Genomic DNA, 25,917 nt, shown 5'->3' with positions numbered 1-25,917 from the left:
GCTGGTGGGAAGAATCCATATGGCGCAGGGTGTGACCCAGTCAAAAGAAAGTGAAAGCATTATGTTGAACGGCATCGTCAGCAGCTGCACAGTACAGCTGTCTCTTGGCCACAGTTTGGTGGTGGCCGTTCATGCAGACAGACTGCTTGTTAATTGTCGTGCCCACTTAACATCTGGCTCAGTGAATGTAGCTAAGTTAGTAGACCACATTGCTGCTTTCACAGGTGGTTCTGCCTTTGATAGGATGGAAGATGCCTGTGACAGGACTGGAGTAGTTGTTAGTGGGAGAATGTATGAGACAGGCTTTGCATTTAGGTCTGTTGCAGGGATGTGAGCTATGAGGCAAGGGGTTGGGAGCAGAGATGGAGTAGGAACAGACAAAGACATTCTTAGGTTGGGTGGGTTGCAGAATACAACTGTGAAATGGGTGAGGAGCATATTCCTCATTTTATGGTATGATGAAAGGTAGTCAAAATGCTGGCAGGGAATGTGATTCAGTTGTTTCAATCTGGGTGGTACTTAGTCTTGAGAGGAATCTCCTTTGTGGCCAAATAGTGGTGTGAGAGACATATAGGCGACTGGTGAGACAAGGCACAGGAGATCTGTTTATGAACAAGATTAGGAGGATAATTTTGGTCATTGAAGGCCCTATAAGACCCTTGGCATATTTAGAGAGGGACTCTTCATCACTGCAGATTTTCTGACCATGGGTGGCTAAGCTGTGAGGTAGTGACTTAATGGTGTGCAATGGGTGGCTGCTGTTGAACTGAGATGTGTTTAGTGGTTGGTAGATTTGATGTGAATGGAAGTGCTGATGTAGCCATCCTTAAGATGGAGGTCAACATTGAGGAAGATGTTTTGGGCTGAGGAGGGCCAGATTGAGCAAATGGGGAGAAGGTGTTGAGGCTTTGGAGGGATGTGGGTTGTGTGACCTCATCCCTGGGCCAGATCATGAAAATAAATCTGAAGTGAGGGATTTCGCATATTGGGTGGTTATGAGAGATTACTTCAGGTGGACCATGAGTAGGTTACAGTGCCCTGTGGGTGCCCATTGCTATACAATGTAATTGTGTGTAGGTGATGCCTTCAAAAGAGAAGTAGGTGATGCCTTCAAAAGAGAAGTAATTATGGGTGAAGATACAGTTGGTTATGGTGACAAGGAAGAAAGCTGTAGGTTTGGAGTCAGTAAGATGTTGGTAAAGGTAGTGTTCAATAGTGGAAAGGCCATGGATCTTAGTATTGAGGAACATTACACCCACAATGACAGTGTACCAGGTGGTAAAAGAATATGAATTGTGGAGAGTCAGTGGCGGAAATGGTTGGTGTCTTTTTTTATGTTGAGTAGCAGTCTACCATTTCTATTTAATGCTATTCCACCCTGGACTTTCCATTGTTTGAGGTTGTAGTTTTGTAACAGGTAGTAAGTAAACTGTCACATATGGAGCATAAATTCCTGGCAGTCTTCAATAATGATAAAAGCTGAAGAAATGAAGAAGAAAATGGGACTTGAGTCTGGATCTCCTACTTACTAGGCAGATGTAATAACCATTACACCACCATAGGGGTATTGCTAACACAGCTGCACGAACAACCCTAGTCCAATGCCCTAACCCATACGCCCCTAGGAAAATTTAATTCCAGGAAATCCGATACTGTTCAGGATGAGAGAAGGCTGTTGATTATTCAGATATCAAAGGATGAGAAAGTAGGAGCGGGAATAAAACTAAACAATCTTGAAAAGTTAAATTCAACAATAACAAACAGTAGCAACAAGGACAGACTGGGTCAGGGAAGATTGCAAGAGGGGCAGAAATTAGAAATGAAATCAGGACAGTTGATGGCAGAAAGTTAAAAACAAGGACAGGAAAGCTGTAGGTGTGAGGGTTATAAAAGCCTATTTTTGCTTGAAAATACATTCAGATGAAAATTCCTACAGTTCACAAAAGGAAGATGTGAAATAGTTTGTGATATGACCAACTAAAACATAATAATGGTTTTTGAAATGACCAAGGGAACTAGGAATGACTAGGCATATGTTATTTAAACAAGATAGAAAATTTTTAATAAGAGAACATTTCCAGTGTTTTAATAAATATAATAACAGGTTTTAAAGAATTTAAATAAAAAAATTAACATAAACTACAGGGGAACTCAAGCACTTGAGAAAGGTTTACAAGTGCCCAATTCTTAAAGGAAGTGTTACTCACTTAAGAGAACAAAACAATTTAAGAGACTCCCTAAAAATGTGTTTTCAAATCCCTTAAACTTCCCAATTAGTACAGAATGTTTAGTGATACACAGGCAACAGGATTTTTTCTTTTTTTAAAGGTATTAACTTTTTAAGGAAGACAACCATCCGAAGAACACCCCCAATGTGTTTTCAAGTCAAACTTCCTATTATGTATAATTAAATTAAAATATTAAAGTCTCAGTAATTTTGCCACCCGTAATAAAATCTTACACTCTCTTTCAATTACACAAAGTACTAACCATTTAAGAGAAAAAACAACCAATTCAGAGACAATTTTGCAAATGCTTATAAATTGCTTTACGTTACCCTTGATTTGATGAGCCTTTTTCAGAGCCATCATCCCTCAGTTGTTGCAGACCCGAGCGTCCTTTCACCCCGTTGGACCAGCATCATCTTCTGAAAGGCATGACCCTCACACTGGCAAAACTAGAACACACTGTGGCATATGTTAACGGTCGGTTCCATACCACTTGTCTAGAAGTAAATAAATACATTGCAGTGTGAAATACCACATTACCTTTGTGAAACCACAGTCAATATGAAAGCACCAAGCTATCAGGGTCTCAAAAAGGTAATAAAAGGAAACCAAGGCCTGCAACTCCCATGTAGCCATATCAAACCAAAACATAGGAGAAATGCTACAGAAACCCAGAACAACTCAGGAGGTGGCAGACAGACGCAAAGGTTAAACCAAACAGCCTCACAAGTTAGATCACCTCTGGAGAAGACATCAACTTGCACAGTTGAAGGGTGAAGTTTAAGGATATGCACTCATTACCTCGAAGATGTCAGGAAATATCTAGAAAAGAACATCAGACGGGCCTTCAGAGTAACTGAATAAATATGAAACAACTGCCACTAAGGCAACAGTATTCCAGCCCATTCTTTCTGCAATTCAGTTAAGCCATTAGTCAGAGTTTTGTAACTGGCATCAAATTTCATATCTGGGATCACAGTAGTATAGCAACTCCAATGAATGCCAGAAGTTAAAGAAAATCACTAATTAGTGGAAAATGACAAACAAATGCAGACACCAGTAAGGCCTCTCGTTCTGAAAAGCAATAGGCCCTCCTCATGTCCATTCTGACAGTTGTGTGCTAACTCCTGCTGCCACTTCTGTCTGGCCAGAGCCACTCCACCTGACTGCCTTGTATCTGTCACTCTGTCAGCCATGCTGCCGATTGCGCCCGCTTGAGGCTATCGTCGCTGAAATTGAACTGCTGCCATGAGGCCAGTGCATCCACCAGAACAAGAACATCTCAGAAGTGAACTAATAAAGGACAGACAGACACCAAGAATTTGAAAGAGGCTGAGCCACATGGCTCAGTTTGCATTGTTTAACAAAGTTTTAGTTTTTTTGTATCTGTAATGTAAAAGATACTCCAGTTCACATAATGTATGGCATTAATATCAACAGATGTTCATTGTTCAACACATATATTCAGCATTTAAGTTTACGTACTTCTTTTTCTTGTTACCACCATTGCACATAGAGCTTGGTATGACAATACTGGTTCCAGATCGCCCCTCCTCTGCTCTTGCAAATTCTTCTTGTCTGCTTCGATCCTCTTGATGTAGGATTTTTGGCGTGGGTGAAACAATGAACAGATGTGATTATAAATGAACTTCATCTCACTAATTATTTTTATAACACTTCTTTAATGTCTGGTTAGAATACAAATTTTTGAACAAAATTAATGCGGCATAATTCGTGATACATCCACCCACTACCAATTATGGAGACAAACAGATGAATATACAGAAATTATAAAACTGAAGAGTGTATCTCTACTTGTTTTGTTTGTATCATAAGATTATCACTGGTACAAAATAACTTATTATTTTATATCAAAAGAACAAGAGGAATAATAACAATAATGATAATAATATGATTTGAACAACTCCTTAGTACATCCATATGGCAAGCATTTGGTGTTATCAAGTTGACATAAAATGCTGAACAGTGTTTATACATGAGTATCTAAAATGAAATGACCATCCTTGTAGATGTTTTACTTGTTATGTGCCTGACAAAACAGTGAGACAAGGGCAAATTTTCCTGTGTTGACAGTCCAAAGAAAAAGCTATGCAGTATGTAATATGTTTAGGAAATCTAAATACCAACAAGAAAGTTTTAGATCTTAAATGAATAGTGCAAAACTAAATAGAGAGTTGCTTGCAGGGTTAGTTGTTATATGTGTACACAAATTATGCAGTCTGCCTTAGGGAAACACAATCACTGTCTTATAATTTTACTATTATTTTTATATATTTCAGATTCAGTTCACACAAAAAATGTATCATTAAGGTTTTCGACTTATTACCATGTCATTATCAGATGATATGAATGTGCTACAAATTAATTTGCCAACTGGAGAGGCCTGCAAGGCACTCACAATGTTGTTTCATTACTATCTTTGAATTGATGTGTAGAGTGATAAAAATAATCATTTTAGGATTATTTTATTCAAAAGAAACAATTTATGTAGTTGTATATCTAAAAACAAAGGTGATGTGACTTACCAAATGAAAGTGCTGGCAGGTCGACAGACACACAAACAAACACAAACACACACACAAAATTCAGACTTTCGCAACAAACAGTTGCCTCATCAGGAAAGAGGGAAGGAGAGGGAAAGACGAAAGGATGTGGGTTTTAAGGGAGAGGGTAAGGAGTCATTCCAATCCCTGGAGCGGAAAGACTTACCTTAGGGGGAAAAAAGGACGGGTATACACTCGCACACACACACACATATCCATCCACACATATATTGTCTGTATATGTGTGGATGGATATGTGTGTGTGTGCGAGTGTATACCCGTCCTTTTTTCCCCCTAAGGTAAGTCTTTCCGCTCCCGGGATTGGAATGACTCCTTACCCTCTCCCTTAAAACCCACATCCTTTTGTCTTTCCCTCTCCTTCCCTCTTTTCTGATGAGGCAACAGTTTGTTGCGAAAGCTTGAATTTTGTGTGTGTGTTTGTGTTTGTTTGTGTATCTGTCGACCTGCCAGCACTTTCATTTGGTAAGTCACATCACCTTTGTTTTTAGATATATTTTTCCTATGTGGAATGTTTCCCTCTATTATAACCATATAATTTATGTAGTTGGTAATTTTTATGCTCTGATGAGTTAAATGCATTAGTAAATTAATCTTGCCAAATGTTACAGATTCGTGATGGACACAACAAACAATCACCATTGATTGGACGATATTGCGACAGTGCCATACCACCAACTATTATTTCCACATACAACCATCTTTGGATGGAATTTACTTCAGATGTTTACAGACAAGGGCGTGGATTTTTAGCAAATTACACTACAATTGATACTGGTAAGACATGGAATTTGCATATTGTTTTCCTCACTAATTGATTAATTACAGAAGCACTATGACTAATGATGTCCAGTCATTATGTACATCGTCATTGTCCCTCTCTTCCAGAAGCCATGTAGATGAAAATATTGCTAGTACTTCCAGTTGTGGTTAGAGACATTCTGTGTTTTCTTTAAGAATATTTAAATCAGTAAATAAAATATAGAATTTAAAATATTTAGTCTTGATACATGGGATTTAATTTAAATTCATCACTAATTTTCCCCTGCATGAGATCCAAAATCTTCCACCTTTTTATCTGTAATAATATTAACTTGAGTACCCGACATCACAGTTTGTTGTCTGTTTTAGGCAGTGCTAGCTATTTTGTAAGATATATATTTATTCTTATGATGTAGTTAACATTTCTGTTATGTCATAGTCATTTTGAAATTGTGCCTCGCCTGTTTCTATTTTCTTTAATACACAAACTTCATCATATGTTGAAACTTTTGTTTTCTCTCCTTTTGTCTTGTGCCTTTTTCCCCTTGTGTTGATTCTTATATCACTTTGAAAACTCAAGCACTTTTCAGAAGATTTATTTCCATCCTTTCCAAAAATTGATTCTTGGAATTCAGAAAGTTTGTTGATTGCATGTCCTTGTAATGTCCAATTTATTAAATATTTACGTGCTGTGTTACTATTGTGGATCTAGAAACACACATGCCTTTAATTTACAAACCACCAACAATTCACCACAAATTTCATCAAAGAGCTAGAGAGGAAAACAGGTTCCACAGACGTAAATGGAAACACATTATTTGGAAGAGTTTAAAATTATTTTGGTGTCTGATTATAACGATCAAGTTCAAATAGTTTATTTGACTTTTAGCTCTGAATTATTTCCCAGGGTAAAATTCCCAACAAGGGCTGAATGTCATAGTGCAGTTGTCACTAACAATTTCTTTTTAGATCAAAATATACCCAATGATTTAAGTCTAAAAGCAATAGTAAATGTTTTCGATGGTGCTCAGCCGTAGTCATACACTATTTTTTGAAAGAATATGCCACCATTAGACTGAATATTTCTGTATATTTCTTGTGCACAATCTAGATTTCAGCTTTCCTGCCATTATTGAATACAGTGCTAAAAGAAAGAATGTGCATGTAGTAAGACTCATAGGAGAATAATAATAATAATAATATAATAATAATAATAATAATAATAATAATAATAATAATATTTTTAAAAAAATTTGATGCAAGCTGATATAAAATTACAATATATGCATTTACATCTTACTGTGTACTATGCAGGATGACATATCATTTCACACAGTTATCGAGTACAATGCTAAAAGCTTAACATGGAAAATATAGGTCATAAAGTAAAAGTATTAGACATGAGCTGATATACAATTACAAGAGATGCACTTACTTCTTAGACCATTAACATCATATTACTGCGTACTGTGCAGGATGACAGATACACATTTCAACAGATTTGCTTAACGTGATATAAATGATACAAAATTAACGTCTTGAAGGAAGGCAGCACATTATCATACAAGCACATCATCTCTGGGAAAGTCAGCAAAAAGCATGTAATCATGAGACTATTACATGCCTTTGAGAACTCGGGACCTTTGCCTTTCGCGGGCAAGTGCTCTACCAACTGAGCTAACAAAGCATGACTCACGCCCGGTCTCACAGCTTTACTTCTGCCAGTATCTCGTCTCCTACCTTCCAAACTTTACAGAAGATCTCCACTGCAGAGTGAAAATCTCATTCTGGAAACATCCCCCAGGCTGTGGCTAAGCCATGTCTCCGCAATATCCTTTCTTTCAGGAGTGCTAGTTCTGCAAGTTTCGCAGGAGAGCTTCTGTAAAGTTTGGAAGGTAGGAGATGAGATACTGGCAGAAGTAAAGCTGTGAGACCGGGCGTGAGTCGTGCTTCGGTAGCTCAGTTGGTAGAGCACTTGCCCGCGAAAGGCAAAGGTCCCGAGTTCGAGTCTCGGTCGGGCACACAGTTTTAATCTGCCAGGAAGTTTCAATATGAAGTGAACTTTTTTTTTCTTTCCCCCTATACTTCATCATACACATCCGTCATATATCCATACACTTCATTATACTTGGCTGTGAGTTTGCCGCTTCTCCTCCTCCCCCTATTTCTCTCATCCCCCTCACCCCTGCCATCATTACTACATTACTATACTAACCCAATCCAATGAAATAGTCTCCCTTCCCCTCCCTTCCCCGCCCCTTCCCCCAAATTTCTTCAGTGTGTCAATTGTAGTTTCTTCCCCCCCCCCCCCCCCCCCCAACACACACACAGCTCGCAAACCTTCAAATCACCATATACCACTATGTCTGTCTTAATTTCCTGACTCTCCACCTGATTTAATTTGACTACATTCCATTATCCTCGTTTTGCTTTTGTTGATATTCATCCTATATCCTCCTTTCAAGATACCGTCCATTCTGTTCAACTGCTCTTCCAAGTCCTTTCCTGTCTCTGACAGAATTACAATGTCACCAACAAACCTCAAAGTTTTTATTTCCTCTCCCTGGACATTGATTCCTACTCCAAATTTTTCTTTTGTTTCCTTTACTGCTTGCTCAATATACAGACTGAATAACATCGGGGATAAGCTGCAACCCTGTCTCACTCCCTTCTCAACCACTGCCTCGTTTTCGTGCCCCTTGACTCTTGAAACTGCCATCTGGTTTTTGTACAAATTGTAAGTAGCCATTTGCTACCTGTATGTTACCCCTGCCACCTTTAGAATTTGAAAGAGAGTGACATCTATAGCATATTAAAAAAAATGTTTTGAACTGTGTATTTGTCATTCTGCATTGTACACAGCAATATAATGTTAATGGTCTAAGAATTAAGTATATCAGCATACATCTAATATTTTTACTTTGACCTATTTTTTGTTTATCTGAAATGTATTCACAGTTGCAAACATGAACAATAATCAGCTGCATAATGGAATTTCTGTCGGACTGGGATTCGAACCTGAACCTGGATTTCCCATTTATTGCAAGCAATCACCTTACCATTAACGAATGGTCTACCCTATGGGAGGCCCTAGTCACATGACAATTAAGTTATCCAGGCATACCCGAACTTCCATATGACGTCAACAATTTGTTTAGATGCATGCATGTCTGAAGGAACTTCACATTGTAATTCGGAATAACACAGGCATTGCAATATTGTATTTTTTGCATGTTTTCCTTTTAGCATTGTACTCAATACTTGTGTGAAATAATATGTCATCCTGCAAAGAACACAGCAAAATACATTATTAGTGTAAGATGTAAGTGCATATTTCATAATTTTATATAAACTAATATATATATAAAAAAAACAAAGATGAGGTGACTTACCGAACGAAAGCGCTGGCAGGTCGATAGACACACAAACAAACACAAACATACACACAAAATTCTAGCTTTCGCAACCAACGGTTGCCTCATCAGGAAAGAGGGAAGGAGAGGGAAAGATGAAAGGATGTGGGTTTTAAGGGAGAGGGTAAGGAGTCATTCCAATCCCGGGAGCGGAAAGACTTACCTTAGGGGGAAAAAAGGACAGGTATACACTCGCACACACACACACATATCCATCCACACATACAGACACAAGCAGACATATTTATATGTCTGCTTGTGTCTGTATGTGACATATTTATATGTCTGCTTGTGTCTGTATGTGTGGATGGATACGTGTGTGTGTGTGCGAGTGTATACCTGTCCTTTTTTCCCCCTAAGGTAAGTCTTTCCGCTCCCGGGATTGGAATGACTCCTTACCCTCTCCCTTAAAACCCACATCCTTTCATCTTTCCCTCTCCTTCCCTCTTTCCTGATGAGGCAACCGTTGGTTGCGAAAGCTAGAATTTTGTGTGTATGTTTGTGTTTGTTTGTGTGTCTATCGACCTGCCAGCGCTTTCGTTCGGTAAGTCACCTCATCTTTGTTTTTATATATAATTTTTCCCACGTGGAATGTTTCCCTCTATTTTTTTTATATATACACTCCTGGAAATGAAAAAAAGAACACATTGATACCGGTGTGTCAGACCCACCATACTTGCCCCGGACACTGCGAGAGGGCTGTACAAGCAATGATCACACGCACGGCACAGCGGACACACCAGGAACCGCGGTGTTGACCGTCGAATGGCGCTAGCTGCGCAGCATTTGTGCACCGCCGCCGTCAGTGTCAGCCAGTTTGCCGTGGCATACGGAGCTCCATCGCAGTCTTTAACACTGGTAGCATGCCGCAACAGCATGGACGTGAACCGTATGTGCAGTTGACGGACTTTGAGCGAGGGCGTATAGTGGGCATGCGGGAGGCCGGGTGGACGTACCGCCAAATTGCTCAACACGTGGGGCGTGAGGTCTCCACAGTACATCGATGTTGTCGCCAGTGGTCGGCGGAAGGTGCACGTGCCCGTCGACCTGGGACCGGACCGCAGCGACGCACGGATGCACGCCAAGACCGTAGGATCGTATGCAGTGCCGTAGGGGACAGCACCGCCACTTCCCAGCAAATTAGGGACACTGTTGCTCCTGGGGTATCGGCGAGGACCATTCGCAACCGTCTCCATGAAGCTGGGCTACGGTCCCACACACCGTTAGGCCGTCTTCCGCTCACGCCCCAACATCGTGCAGCCCGCCTCCAGTGGTGTCGCGACAGGCGTGAATGGAGGGACGAATGGAGACGTGTCGTCTTCAGCGATGAGAGTCGCTTCTGCCTTGGTGCCAATGATGGTCGTATGCGTGTTTGGCGCCGTGCAGGTGAGCGCCACAATCAGGACTGCATACGACCGAGGCACACAGGGCCAACACCCAGCATCATGGTGTGGGGAGCGATCTCCTACACTGGCCGTACACCACTGGTGATCGTCGAGGGGACACTCAATAGTGCACGGTACATCCAAACCGTCATCGAACCCATCGTTCTACCATTCGTAGACCGGCAAGGGAACTTGCTGTTCCAACAGGACAATGCACGTCCGCATGTATCCCGTGCCACCCAACGTGCTCTAGAAGGTGTAAGTCAACTACCCTGGCCAGCAAGATCTCCGGATCTGTCCCCCATTGAGCATGTTTGGGACTGGATGAAGCGTCGTCTCACGCGGTCTGCACGTCCAGCACGAACGCTGGTCCAACTGAGGCGCCAGGTGGAAATGGCATGGCAAGCCGTTCCACAGGACTACATCCAGCATCTCTACGACCGTCTCCATGGGAGAATAGCAGCCTGCATTGCTGCGAAAGGTGGATATACACTGTACTAGTGCCGACATTGTGCATGCTCTGTTGCCTGTGTCTATGTGCCTGTGGTTCTGTCAGTGTGATCATGTGATGTATCTGACCCAAGGAATGTGTCAATAAAGTTTCCCCTTCCTGGGACAATGAATTCACGGTGTTCTTATTTCAATTTCCAGGAGTGTGTGTGTCTATATATATATATTAATTTTTTTACTGTGTGTTGCTTTTAGCGTAGTACTCAATAATGGCATGAATGCTGAAATCTGAAATATTCAGAAATATAAAGTTGAAAGGTGGTGTATTCTCCCAAAAAATAAAAAAAATGAATAAATAAATAAATAAAATGTGTTGTGTGATCACAGTGATTAAACATTAACAATAAACAGCTAGATTTGTATTATAAAAGGATAAACATTTACAACAAAGCTTAGGAAACCACTAGGTTCAGAAGATAAAAGGAAAATACTTTATAACACTAACATGGTAAGTGGCTTAATAACTGTGTTTGAAGAAACTGTATGGAGAAACACTAGGAAGAGTTTTACAAAGCAGACAATTTTTAGAAAAAATTTTTGCTCCTTCTTATACAAATTTCTAAAGAACTTTTGAGTTGTGTTTCCCCCTAAAACAAATAAGGATAAAATTAAACAACGGTCATGGGTGATGGGTAACACATAGGATTAAAGGATCTTGAGCCAGGAATTGGGAGCAATGGGGATGAGTGATGAGATTTTGTAATCCAGATTAAAGCTTTGGTACATTCAAACCATTCAGAGCAATATTCATTAATTCCTCATTGTAGCAACCATCATTACACCTGCCAATGAAAAACCAAACACAGAAACAAGATCGGCTTGAGAAGTACCAGACGTGATGTATAGATGTTGCTGTTTCAGAGAGATGACTATGGCAGAAAGTACCAATCTTACAAAGCTTAAATTTGAAGTTTGATGGTACTTCATTGGTTAGTATTTTTTGGCAGCCCGTCGGGCCTCATTGTCCAGAGACAGTGGTCGTGTGTACATGTTGTGTGAATGTGTGTGTTTTCTGTTTTGAGAGAGTGACTTTTTCTCTGAAAGATTAAATTTATAGCAGTCTTTTTCATTGTGCCTGTCAATAATTTAGCGTCTCCTCTATGTGGTAGGTTAGGTAGCAATCTGTCATTTTCATTTTCTTAATATTAAAGCTGAGCTAGATTTTACTCCGGAGGAGTCATTCCTTCATTTGCAAGAGTAAAATATTGGGTGGCAGATTGTAAGTGAGATCATATGAGCTGCTAAGATGAACATCACAGTGGTTGAACAAATGAAGTGCACTTACTGGAAATTATGAAGAAAGTATGCAAAATACTATTGAATTACTGAAAGTGTGTGAACCTCAAGACATAATAGGCATTTCAGAAAGATCTGTTCATTGCACACTGATTAAAAATTTGGATATGAGAAAGCTGTATGCACAATGGGTGCCACTTACACTGGAACAAAAAAACCAACTTGAGGAGTCAGTTGAGCTCTTTGGCGATGTTTCACTGAAATAAAACCAAGTTCTTGGGCCAATTTGTAACCATGAATGAAACATGAGCCCATCATTTCAGATCAGAGACAAAGGAACAGTCAAAGCAGTGTACTGAAATGAAATAATCGTATGGCATTGTTGGCTGGGAGGCCCCATGCGGGGTGTTCGGCCGCTGAAATTGCAAGTTCTTTTTAGCTGATGTCACTTCGGCGACTTGTGAGTCAATGATGAGGAAATGATGATGAAATACACACAACACCCAGTCATCACGAGGCAGAGAAAATCCCTGACCCCGCCGAGAATCAGACCTAGGACCCTGTGAGTGGGAAGCGAGAATGCTACCGCAAGACCACGAGCCGCGGACCCAAGCAGTGTACTAAAAGAGGTGAAGACAATTAATTCCATTTGCATGCAAGGTCATGGTGTGGGATAATTTTGACTGATTACATTCATAAAGGAAAAGCAATCAATGATGAGTGTTATGCAAATATATTGCAGTAGTTCAGTAGTGAACTCAGGTAAAAATGGCTGCATTTAGTGGAAAAGAAAGTTTTTCTTCATCACAACAATGCACCTCTTCACACATCCATTATTGTCACAGCCAAAATAAGTGAGTTACAATTCGAATTTCTTCCTCATACACGCTGTTCACCAGGTTTAATCCCCTCCAATTATTTTCTGCTTCCAAACTTCAAAAAATGACTTGATTGTAGTAGATTTGGCAAAACTGAAGAGGTGGAGTCTGCAGTTGATGGTTGTTTTGTGGAGCTTGGTGGTTCTCACTATAAACAGGGTTTTGAAGACATTGAATGTTTTGGCAAAAATGTACTGAGCTGAAAGGAGACTGTGTAGAGGAATGAAGATGTTTTCCCCAAAAATTTTGTGTTTTCTTTGTCTGGTTGGATATATCTGGGAAAGTTTTTGTACATTAGATTTATTCTGGCAGCCACTAAAATTGGAGTTTTGTTTTAGAAATTGGCTTACAGTAGAATGATTACTTTTGAGAGCTTGCTTACTAAATGCATCCCTGCGTGGATTTTGCGTCACCTTAATGATCAGTATTATTATAATCCACTCACAGAAGAGTCTATAGAACTTCGTCACATACGGCCAATAGTCTCTCGCAGCTGAAGCCAGACTGCGAGCAGCAGCAAATGATAGAGAGGCAACCGAATGAAGGTAAGGAGGAGGCTGGGGCAGGGAGGGGGAAGAAGAGGAGGGTAGGGGTGGGGGACAGTCAAGTGCTGCTTATGGGAGCGTACAGGGACAAAGTGGAGAGAGGATAGGGCAGCCAGGTGCAGTCAGGAGGTTAGACGGAGAAGGGGAGACAGGGAGGGGGTAGTTTATTAAGAGAGAAGTAAAAAGATGGAGGGTGTGGGCTGTGTAGTGCTGGAATGAGAACAGGTATGGGGCTAAATGAGTAAGGACAAAACAGGACAGCGAGTCAAGGAATATTTCAGGGGAATTGATTAAAAAATTTATTTCAAAGGCCCAGTCAAATCTTTACAAGTTTACTTGTAAAGCAACTTGCACTGTGCCTACGTGACACAAGTTGCCTGTTTTCCAAACCGAGGCAGTTCTGTCCAGTTAAAGCTGCTGACAAGAGATGCCCTGAGACCTCTGTTGAAACTGCAAGCGAATTCACTTCATTGGTTTTAGCCAGTAGCATGCGTGGGATGCACGTCAGGTGTGTGGACGCTGGAGTTTTCTGTGGTGTGGAACACAGTTATCTCTCTCTCTTGTAATCCAGACCTTGAGCAGAACAGACATCTTTTGCTTTTCACGACCAGCCACCGACATAAGTTATCATGAACCTCTTCCCCTTCCATTGCCCATTTCAATTAATTGTTCGACCTCCTAGACTGGTCTAAACATGGCAACATCTGACCCTAGGTGCACCCCTTGTACACCATACTTTGAAATATATCCTCTTTATTGTACCTAGTTTCCTGTTTTGTCTTTTAACGGCAGCCCTGGATGCCCACTCTCAAATCCTGACGCTCGACCTCCTGCACACTGTCATCACGAGGCATATGTAACAACCTTCTCCCCCCTCCCTCTGACTATATACATTAACATTGGTGGCCAGAATTGGAATCATATACATTAACATTGGTGTTAGTGGGAAGGATCCAGATGACACAGGCTGTGAAACAGTTTGTCACTGGCCATTTATGCTGACAGGCAGCTTCTAGGTTGTCAAGCCCAAGTAGAGTGCATCACAATGGTTGCAGCCTAGCTTGTAGATCACATGACTGGTTTCACAGGTAGCCCTGCCTTTTATGGGATAGGTGATGTTTTTGCCCGGACTGAAGAAGGTGGTGGTGGGAGAATGTATGTGACAGGACTTGCATCTAGGTCTATCCCTATAATAGACCTGTAAGCCTCTATAAGATGAGTCCTCTCTGTAGTGAGCAAGGCATCATGTCCAGATTTCACTTTTTATTGTGTGCAGTATTATTGGACTTTCTTAGAACTTGCAAATGCATTTGCACACCACATGTCATGCCCATGTCATCGGCATAGAAAATGTGTTTCTGCTGTTACATGGTACTGTAGCTTAGCTCCATATGTTGTTAGGAAGTGCTGAGCCTTCTCCAGTACACTGTGCTGCTGTTTAGGCATCAGAATCCCATCCCATGCACTACAGTGGTCAGTCCTTTGATGAGATTGGTCATATTATATTACCAATTTTTCTGATTTTTTTTTTTTTGCGCTTTTTGACAACTTTTGGAGCATAAATGTGTGTAATATTAATTTTTTAATATACTAGTTTTCCAGAAAGCTTAAATGTATGCCTGTTATTGTCACTGCATGGAAATTGAAGAACGTTATTAATAACTCCATAATGTGTCATAAAATTAATATTTTTATCTTGCATGTTATTGAATTGATAGCCCATCATGAAATATTTATGTGTCAGGTGAAAAATAATAAAATTGTGTCTTATTGTACTTTCATATTGCACAAATGTTATGTTGTTTCACATATGTGTATATGTCTTGGGTGACCCTTAGAATCTTGTTCATGTGTGGCCATTTGTGTGAGTGTCTTCTAAAGTTGCCATTTTTCCACTGACACTTTTTCTAACTCATTGCCCATTCCTCAATGTTTCCTCAGGAATTTTCTCTTCCTGACAAAATTACAAAAGTGGAAACTTTGATTACACCAGGAGATTCGTCTGTATGTGTTTTCTCCTGTTTAAAACTGGCAAAGGCATTCTGAAGAGGATTTTCCATTGTTTCTCTAAATTACTTTAGGTCAATGTTATGACTATGTCCTCACTTTCAGAGCATTGTAGTCAACAGCACAATATTGCTGGGGAAGTAGAAATAATTGTAAGTACTCCTACCAGTGATATTTGCTACACGCAAATAATAGATGTTGAAGACACTCCCTTTCCTCATTAAAGTCTTGACTATTTCCTTTTATTCCAGACAGTCTCAACCATGCACCCAGAAATATCTTGATGACCTAACAATTTGCTAGAGTTGTCTCCAGTTAAATGTTTGTGAGATACAGCTACTCAGTAACTGTCCCATTTCATACTTCATGATACATTATGAGGTTCAGTCTAGAATCTCTGACAACAATCAGATTATGGTTCACTATCACATGTCCAACATGATGAGTGATACAGGAATCCAGCTGAATGTATTTTGTGTGTGTGTGTGTTTCAAGTTTTTATTGTAAGTGATTAAAGGTTTTCCGTTGTCATTCCCCTTATAGTATTCAGCCAATGTCAGCCATGAAGCTTAAAAGAAAACATTTACATATGTTTTAAGTTTTTACTGTAAGTGTTAAAAGAATTTCCATTCCTATTCCCTGTATAGCAATCAGACAGTGTCATTAAGTTTAAAAGAAAGTATATGTGTTTGATGATGATTTAATTTCAAAGTTCATTTGTGTGTGACTCAGTGATTTGAGCATTGTAGTTGTAGATGTGGTTTTTGACAAGGTGACTTTTTTCACCTACATATATACTCTGCTAGCCACCAAGCGGTGTGTGGTGGAGGGCACTATTCACGCCAAAGTCATATTTCCCCCCATCTGTTCCTCTTGCGGATCTGTGAAGGAAAAACGACTGTCTGAATGCCTCAGTATGAGCTCTAATTTCCCTTTCTTTGAATGGTGATCATTGTGCGATTTGAAAGTTGGTAGTAATAACATATGCTCTACATCCTCTGTGAAGATCGGATTTCAGAATTTGGTGAGCAGCCCCTTCCGCTTGGCACGTCGTGTATCTGGGAGCTTTATATGAGATTTGTATTGCTCTTGCAATGGCTAAATGTACCAGTCACGAATTTTGCCACTCTTCTTTGGACCTTCTCAATCTCTTGAATCAGACTCAACTGGTAAGGGTTCCATACAGATGAGCAATACTCTAAGACTGGATGAACTAAAGTATTGTAAGCAATTTCCTTTGTTGAAGGACTGCATCCCTTCAGGATTCTACCAGTAAACTGCAATCTAGAGTTCACCTTACCTATTACTTGTGTAATCTAATCATTCCATTAGAGATCATTTCGAATAGTCACACCCAGATACTTGACGGATGTTACTGGTTCCAAAGACTGGGCATTTATTATGTACTCAAACATTAATGGGGATTTTCACTTTGTTATATGCAGTAGGGTATACATACTAATATTGAGTGATAACTGCCAGTCATTACACCACACATTTACTTTCTGCAAATCCTTTTGAGTGATATTACTTTCCTGTAGACTACAGCATCATCAGCAAACAGTCTAATGCCATTGTCAGTACCATCAACCAGATTGTTTATGTAAATCATAAAAAACAGCTGACCTATTATGCTGCTCTGGAGCACACCTGATGTTACACTTGTTTCTGTTGATGTCTCCCCATTTAGGACGACATACTGCTCTCTGTCTGTTTGAAAACTTTCCATCCAACTGCATATGTCATTAGATAGACTGTAAGCGTGCACTTTTTGGAGCAAGCAACAGTGTGGAACTGAGTTGAATGCCTTTCGAAGATTGAGGGATATGGCATCAACCTGGGAGCTGGTATCTAGAGCCTGTTGTACATCATGCCCAAAGAGGGCCAGCTGTGTCTTGCATGACAGCTGTTTCCTAAACCCATGCCGGTTTCTGCAGATGAGCTTCTCAGAGCCTAGAAAGGTCATTATTTCTGAACATAAAATATGTTCCATGATTCTGCAACAAATCAATGTCGGTGAAATTAGCTGGTAATTATGTGCATCCAATTTTCTACCCTTTTTATAGATTGCTATGACCTGGACCTTCTTCCAGTCCTGTGGAACTTTCTGCTGTTCCAATGATCTCTGAGAGATCGTGGATAAGATTGGTGCTATATTTGTAGCATAGTCAACATATGGGGATACCGTCTGGGCCAGGTGCCTTCCTGGTGTCTAAGGATCTTAACTGTTTTACAATCCCAGATACACAAAACACTGTGTCAGCCATCCTTGCGTTTGTTCAATAATTGAAAGGGGGAAAGTGTTGCAGTACTCTGCTGTAAATGAGTTTTTGAAAGCTAGGTTTAGAATTCCGGCCTTCTGTTTATCATCATCCGTTACATTATTCATACTGTCAGCAAGCGAAGGTATTGAATTATTTGTAGCATTCATAGATTTTACGTATGACCAAAATTTTTTGGAGTTATTTTTAGAATCTGCAGATAAACTATTGCTTTCAAATTCATTAAAAAATCTATCATTGACCTTTTGACAGCTGCTTTAATTTTGCATAATTTCTGTATGTCAGCGGGGCAGTGACTACATTTAAAATGACTATGCAAAATTCTGTGCTTTCTCAGCAACTTCCTAATGTTTGTTGAACCAAGAAGCTCTTATGTGAAGTTTGGAAGGTAGGAGATGAGATACTGGCAGAATTGAAACTGTGAGGACAGGTCGTGAATTGTGTTGGGTAGCTCAGATGGTAGAGCACTTGCCTGTGAGAGGCAAAGGTCCCACGTTCGAGTCTCGGTCCGGCACACAGTTTTAATCTGCCAGGAAGTTTTAAATACTCTATTGCTCATAATCCAATAAATGCATGAACATCAGTATAAATTTGTGTAGAACAGTGACGTGTACTCATCTAACTTACCAGTACTGCAAGATGAGACATTGTCCCAAAATGAACTGAGGGAACAATTTTTAAGAACAGGCATTTTTGTTGTGCTTGTTGTATGTGAACTTTTAGTTACCAGCTTACCCCAAAGGTGTGCTTGATGCAGAGGGAGTATTGATTACCCGCCTTGCTCCTGAGAGGGGGAATATGAGAAGTTTTAGTTACCAGCTTACCCCAAAGGTGTGCGTGATGCAGAGGGAGTATTGTTTATTCGCCCTGCTCCTGAGAAGGGGAATGTTGGCTTGGCTCCACAACAGTGCTGCCAGTTCACAGATGCATGCACTTTCTACAAAATTGAACTGGTGCCCACTGGCCAACGTTTTGGATAAAAGCATGTGTCAAAGTGAAATAAATATAAATGTAAAACTGAAAGTGAATTTTGGTACTGAGTATTTTTACTGATTTTTGCTTCATTGTCCAATTTCGGTCTTGAGGCAGTTCATGAATGCACGCATATGTAAGATATAGTGCATGGAAGCTGGGGCTCTAATAATGAATCTTCAAGAATCCATGTTACTTCCATGTGGCATAATGGCTGTTTGGTACAAGATGCACATACCGCCTTTATGTTATGGTGAAGGGGCCAAGAAGATTCTATTTTTGGTGTTAGAGGGACAAGATAAACAAAAGTTTGGGAATCCATGCTCTGTAATGTTCAATAACACTTTGAGTTCAGTAATATTTTCAATCCCTAACTTGGCGGACTCCATTCTTTCTACACATGCACCACAAATAAATTAAAAGCATATAAAAAAACTGATTATTTTACTTTAGTCCTTATTTCACTGCCACAGTTACTCATTATTTTCCAATCCAGAATTTGTTCTCCTTTTGTATCTCTCACACTGCTGCCAGATTTATGTATGACAGAGATGCTATATTCTCTGGTCACCATGCTTTGCTTTTGTTGTTAATTGCTCGTTTCAGAAAATGGCACTGTGCTTCCCTGAAATTCTCATGCATAAGCATATTAAGTGTAAAAAATAGGCTGATTCTTCTGAATTTCCTTAAACAATAGTTTATTCTACACTTTTTTTAAATTTTCTTTTCTTTTTTTATTCTTTTCTTTTTCTTTTTTTCTTTCTTTCAGTCTGCATACACCAACATTGCAATAAGGCAGATTTTTTACGTCTAATAATATAGGTGTAACAGTTCATTCTTTGCCACACAGACAGTAATAGGATGCAAATGTAACAATGTGCTTACAGCCACTATCTGCAGTGAAATTAGTTGGCAGATTGCTCACTTAATTGTATATCTTTGTACTTTTTCAGCTGTGAATGTGCAGTACCAAAAATAAAACAGCTTCAGACTTCAGATAAACTCCTCAGTCAAAACTAACTGAACTCGCATTGCATTGCATTTAGACAGTCTATATTTCAACTAGCTGAGAAACGTGGCATTGCTCGGGTATTATTTATAACTGTGCCCCAGAAATCGTATGCATAGAATTTATTTTTGGCTTATAATGCTTCGTTATATAAAACATTTTAAGTTGTGTGATTGGCAACATGAAGGAGGAGCTCATTTGCTTTACAAACATCAGAGAGAGTCAAATAGTGCTGGTCATGCAAGAAGTAACTGACACTAAGTGTCACGCCCGCAACAAGCTGCATCTGGCCTTATTCTTTTTTTATTGTCATAGCAGAATCACTGGGAATTATACATGTTTAAAGTGAAACATAAATGTTTAGGAGTAAGTAGAATTCAGGATGCATAAATGTGCTTGCCAGTGTCACTTCCTGTCAAATTACTGCTTCTATGATGTTACGTCAGAAGTATTAATGAAGGGTTCTGAGGAACATCTTGCTCTCGATCAGCATTACATCACACCTCACTTTTACAAGTAGTTCTCAGAGAGTGTGATGTTCTTCAGTCACAGCAAGCCTCGTCTCATTATCTCCACCGGATTCGTGAGACTGCACAGTCCTCAGTCTTTTAGCCATTCTTTTGTAGTCAGAGAGACTTGACCATCTTATAGATATTTTTATCTATAAACAAAATGAAATCAAAATGTAATGAGTAATCCCCTAAATCACAAAGCAAAGAATATAAATAAAATGTATCAAAATAAATAAAGAAATGTCATAAAGGTTTTAATACACAAAGCAAAATGAGAAAATCCATATAGCCAAGCCATGTAAATTCGATGTTAGTTTGTATTCATGAAGATGTGATTGTGGCACTTAATTCTGTCACTGACATAAACTTCAGATGAGACTTCTGCAAGTCAAATGCAAATAAAACCTATGGAAGAAAGCAAAGCAATGTTGTTAAATTTTCAATACTCAAAGCAAAATGAACAAATCCGTAGATTCTAGCCATGGAAATTTGCTCTTGATTCGTATTTATAATCACAAGATTGTGGTGCTTAATCCCATCACTGATGCATAGTTCCAAAAATAAATCTGTCACAGAGTTGAAAAAAACACTGCCATTTATTGGTTCTTTGTGTACAACAAAACTAACAGTACCATAATCTGATTCTTTGGTATACTATCCCATGATGATTAAACATCTGAACTGCTAAGCTGAGCCAATAATTTTAGATAAAACCTTTAAAGTAAGATATCCATTCCTTTCATTTTCTGAGTTTGATGAAATAAAGCCTATGTGTTGCCCCAACCTACACTCAGGTTACCCGTGAGAACCCTGCAAAAATTTGTCGAATAGTTTTGGAGAAGGGTGTGCCCAAATAGACAAACCAACAGACATGATGGCTTTACAGTTTTATTACTGGTATAGATTTTTCCTTCCCTCCAGATACAATGGAAGTAAATGGATTACAATTCAACAACTATTAGCAAAGAATTAACTTCCAGAACATCAGAGAATGAATAACGAACTACTCAGTATATCAACCAGAGACTTTACAGTAATTAAAGACATTGCTCCACAAGCATAAAAGCTAACATTTATATCAGATAGTTTTCTGGGAAGTAAATTGCTGAAACCAAAGTCCCATTATTATGGTAGAAAAAAAGAAGGAAACTGTGAATACATTGTACAAAGTTTCTCAAGAGCTCAAGGTGGCCAGCCTCGGTACATTTCATCATTTTTCCTCAGTTTAACAAATTAAGACAAGGGAGAAAATTTCCTGAAGTTGGTGTCTGCACTTGTCAGCATTTGCTATTTAAAATGCAATTTACCCCAGGAAGCAGAACTATAAGATCCTTAGTATGCATTCCACTATAGTGCACTGCTGGAATATTAGTGCCATTTCAAGAGTCTTTATATCTATATAGTTTGATACATGCTGAGATGAAAGACTCAGAGTTTCTATGTTCCAGCAATAGGCACTTGATATACTGTATTTTATGTATGCTGGATTCAGCACTTGTTATCATAATTGATGATAAAATATATTTGTTCATATTGCCCCATAAGTGAAATGGTAGTCAATTGTCTGGGTATTTCTTGAGAACTATTGCTTTTGCAAAAAAGAGAAGAACAAAAAATTGAGACTAACAATCTGTCCACTTGTTTAAAAAACTGTAGCACTTTATCACAAGTACTAGGCAGGGCAATAACCATATTAAAAAATTTGAAAGAATCCTGGGTAATGGTGTTCGCATCAACAGTGTGCCTGGTTGAAACACAATAATTTCTTAAGAAATACAAATCGAAACACTTCGGCATCGACCCTACTGGCCAGACATAAGTTTTAGTTCAGCCAAAAATTGTAATGAACAATCCACAGTCATCATTTTGTGAATGACAATGAGGTGTTTTAGAAGAACCTTTTCAGGTAGCCATTACTTTAAACAGACAATGATGAGATTGAAGAATATAGTAGTGCAGACAGTATGAAGGATAAGTCTTTGAGAATGTGAGAAGTTTATTCTTTGGAAAAAAAAGAATAAATAAAAAATAAATAAAAATTTAAATCATGTTTTCAAAACTTGAAGAGTGACAATTAATTAATGAACTGTAGAGGCAGATCTTTATTGGCAGTAACACAGGTCTCCTGGGAGTACATAAAAATTCTCTCTTCTGTGTTGTGCAAGAGAACAGTTTTACAGCTTATGCTGTTTTGTGATGTGCACTCGTGGTTCAGAAACTTGTAATAACTTGCTTACATCTCCATGACTTACATATAGCATGGTGTGTGTGTGTGTGTGTGTGTGTGTGTGTGTGTGTTTGTTTGTTTGTTTGTTTGTAATGAGGCTTTCTTCATTAAATTGTGTTTTCCACCAAAGTGCAAAGATCCTCCAGGTATATGTATTATTACATTAATTTTGCAGGATGTGGCGGCATCATGAAAGGATCTAATGGAACATTTGAATCTCCACGATATCCAAATTTTTATTCCCCTGGAGAGACTTGCCGATGGATTCTTGCAGCGCCACCAGGAAAATATATCCAACTTACATGGGATTCATTTGCATTGGAAGGAGATTTTGATGAAGACTGTGGCTATGATTATGTTGAAGTTTATGATAATTCCTCAATTGGTGCCTTAAGTATGGGCAGGTAAATAGTACGATTTTCATTTTGTTTGTTACATATGTTTATAGTATATATTATAGTATATGAGAGCCATATCTATAGGTGCAGAGAGAAAAGTAAATTATGACAACAATCCATAAGGGATCATGAAATTATGAAACACTCTTCATTCCAGAGCACCATCAATGTAGCAGGGTTAAGAGCTATAAAACATAAGTTTGAAAAGTTTACTTAATAACTTAATGAAACATAGGCTGCCATTATGGGAAAATAAGAATGCAAAAGGTATTTTCCAAGTGCTTATTTTGACTTTTAGTTTTCTCCTTTGGGCAGCTAAGTCTTTGATTACTTAAAACTGAGTTCCATTATTTATCTCAGACTATAAACTGTGCAATTAAATGTAAAGAAAGAGCTTTACTCAGTCAAACAGAGATTTTAGAGGTCACACAAAATGAAATAGTGGACACTTGCTTCAAACAATCTTGCTAGGGTAATGTTCATAGCTGAACTTCATTTGTTGCCAAATTCACATACTCATGCAAGCAATTACCCGCTATTTCCCATCTCGACTTGAGAAACACAGAATGTAAACAGGTAAGTACCAAAACATGAAGAAGCAATTCTGACTAATCCAAGTGGTGCAGTGTTAGCAAATTGCACTTGTGTTCTGGAGTAGCTAAATTTAAATCCCAATCTGGCCTCCCTCACCTTGTTTATTATGTCATTTGATTTTGTAACCTTGAGTTTCCAAATGTCCATAATTTCTTGTGGTTGGCTGGTCCATTTTTAATTTTTTATATACGACATTCTCTTGTGAGCATACAAACAAATGTCAATGATCTGCCACACATTGAATGCATCAACGTTCTCTGAACATTCAATGATGTAATCAGCTTCTTCATCCCTCCCCCCCCCCTCCCCCCTTTCCTTCCCACATACACACATACACAGGGAGACAAAATAAACAAAAACCTAAATTAATTTTCACAAAATTTTGTACATGGCTACACGTTCAGACACCGTGAATAGTTAACAGTTGAAAGAAAACAGCCCTTGGTCACTATTTTTAATGAGTTAACCAGGTTTCATCAGTGCTAGGAGTGTCTTCCTCAGAATTTAAATCAAAGAATGGTCTATACAGCTACGTAAAAAAAAATTTTTTTCAACGGTATAAAGCCATTACTCGTTATCTGACTTTGGGTCTCCTTGTGCAGGTTGCTGAAATGTTCTTTTCCTTCTAAGGTAGTCCTATTTTTCTAATTATCAAATGTTTCTTGGCTGTATTTCATCTCAATATTGCTTTCTACAAGTTGTCATTCAGTCCTACCTACATTTTCGTAATGGTGTTTTCATGTCTTATCTTACTGTTATAAGCTTTGATGTAGTTAAAATGTTATGTTGTATACTACTATCAAACAAACATTGTTTTCCATTATGTACCAAATACTGTTTATTTATAATCATTTCTGCCTACATCTCAATGTGAAGTAGTCTAATTGTATCTATGGCTACTAGATGGCATGCTCGTTGGAGTGCCATGTTCACCTGGCCGCATTTGTTAACGCAGGCACCTCAGTCTGTTTGCAACCTGTAACTGTGCAAGTGACAAGCAGCCCTTAGTGGCTCACCATCACAGTTTTTTTATCTTAAATATCTTTGTGACTAATGCCCTTTTGGTATATTTATTATTTTATAAATGACATATAAGTACTGCCAGTCTTTCATGATGATTCCATACTTATGCTCTGTATCATACGTTTTTAATCATAATTCCGTGACCATGTTATGGACCATTCTTTGATTTAAATTCTGAGGAAGACACTCCTAACAGTGTCAAAACCTGGTTAATTCATTAAAAACAGTGACTGAGGACTCTTTTCTTTCAATTGTAAATTAATTTTAACCGTAACAGAGGACATCTCATGAAATTTGTATGTTTCATGCATCTTATTTCAGTAGAATACTGTGGATTGTGCAAGGCAATACTTAATGCTTAGTTTGAAAATTGCATAGAGTATACAGTTTGGAAACTCACTCATGACTTATGCCAACAAATAAACTTGATGTGTTTGATGATTTACAATAAAACTAGTTTGAGGCAGTTGTAGCTAACAATGGTCACACATGTATATAGGTCATCTAAATCAAATAGAAAATTTATATGTTCACTAAACTAGAAAAGCTACAGTAGTATATATCTCAAGGAAAAACTAGGTATATTTAGCTCTGAACAGGGCCACACAGAGGAACTTAGGCTCAAGTTCGGTGGGATTTTGATCATACACTGATTATATATGTACCAAGTAGTATAGTTCATGATGGGACAGACTGTGCTGTTGTGTTAAACTGTGGTTCCAAGCTCAAGCTGTCTAGTAAAGAGTGAGTAACAAGAATGCTGGAAGTGCACAGGCCAGCAGGCGATAGTCAACTGCGGCTGCTGCCCCTTCAGAGCTTAGTGACATACTCACCCAGTGCCCAGGATGAGAATGTATTTCTGTATTGGGGCCACCAGGCACTAAATTTACTTATGATTCTTCATCTGAAATAATTGAACTTACTGAGAGTTATATTTTTTACTGTTAAAGCAAAACGCAAGTATTTTATTATTAATTGTATTGTATCAGTAGTAAAATAATGTATTTACTGAAGAAATGTAAGCCAATGTTGAATGCAAGCCACACCTCAGAAATGAGACTTTTGAGGTGGGGGGGGGGGGGCATAGCAATTTACTCTCACTTTTTGCTGCACTTAAAAGCCAAAACAAATATGGCTCATCATATGATAGATAAAGTAAAAATGACTCACCTCTCAGGGATTCGTGGGGAGGAGTACCTGCTTACAGTAATTCACATGGAATTAAGTTTAGTTTGTTGACACTTTACTGTTGCTGTTGTATCACAAAAATTAACAGCAGTGAAAGTTCATTATATCTGCTGAAATATTTTGAGTGAAACTAGGGCAGCTGGGCCACTAAGACTTTTACGGACTG

General features: G+C 38.9%; 1 protein-coding gene across 1 annotated transcript in view; it reads left to right on the top strand.

Annotated features, from left to right (window-relative positions):
- Positions 1–25,917, top strand: part of LOC126204186 (cubilin-like) — a 1,516,445-nt gene that overhangs the window by 456,818 nt on the left and 1,033,710 nt on the right. Inside the window, exons 21-22 of the mRNA XM_049938590.1 lie at positions 5,422–5,587; positions 22,724–22,952. Coding sequence (XP_049794547.1) covers positions 5,422–5,587; positions 22,724–22,952 — 395 coding nt within the window. The remainder of the gene's footprint in view (positions 1–5,421; positions 5,588–22,723; positions 22,953–25,917) is intronic.

Source organism: Schistocerca nitens, chromosome 9 (assembly GCF_023898315.1).
Source record: "Schistocerca nitens isolate TAMUIC-IGC-003100 chromosome 9, iqSchNite1.1, whole genome shotgun sequence".
Classification (NCBI taxonomy): Eukaryota; Metazoa; Arthropoda; class Insecta; order Orthoptera; family Acrididae; genus Schistocerca; species Schistocerca nitens.
This window is presented reverse-complemented; position numbering and strand designations above follow the sequence as displayed.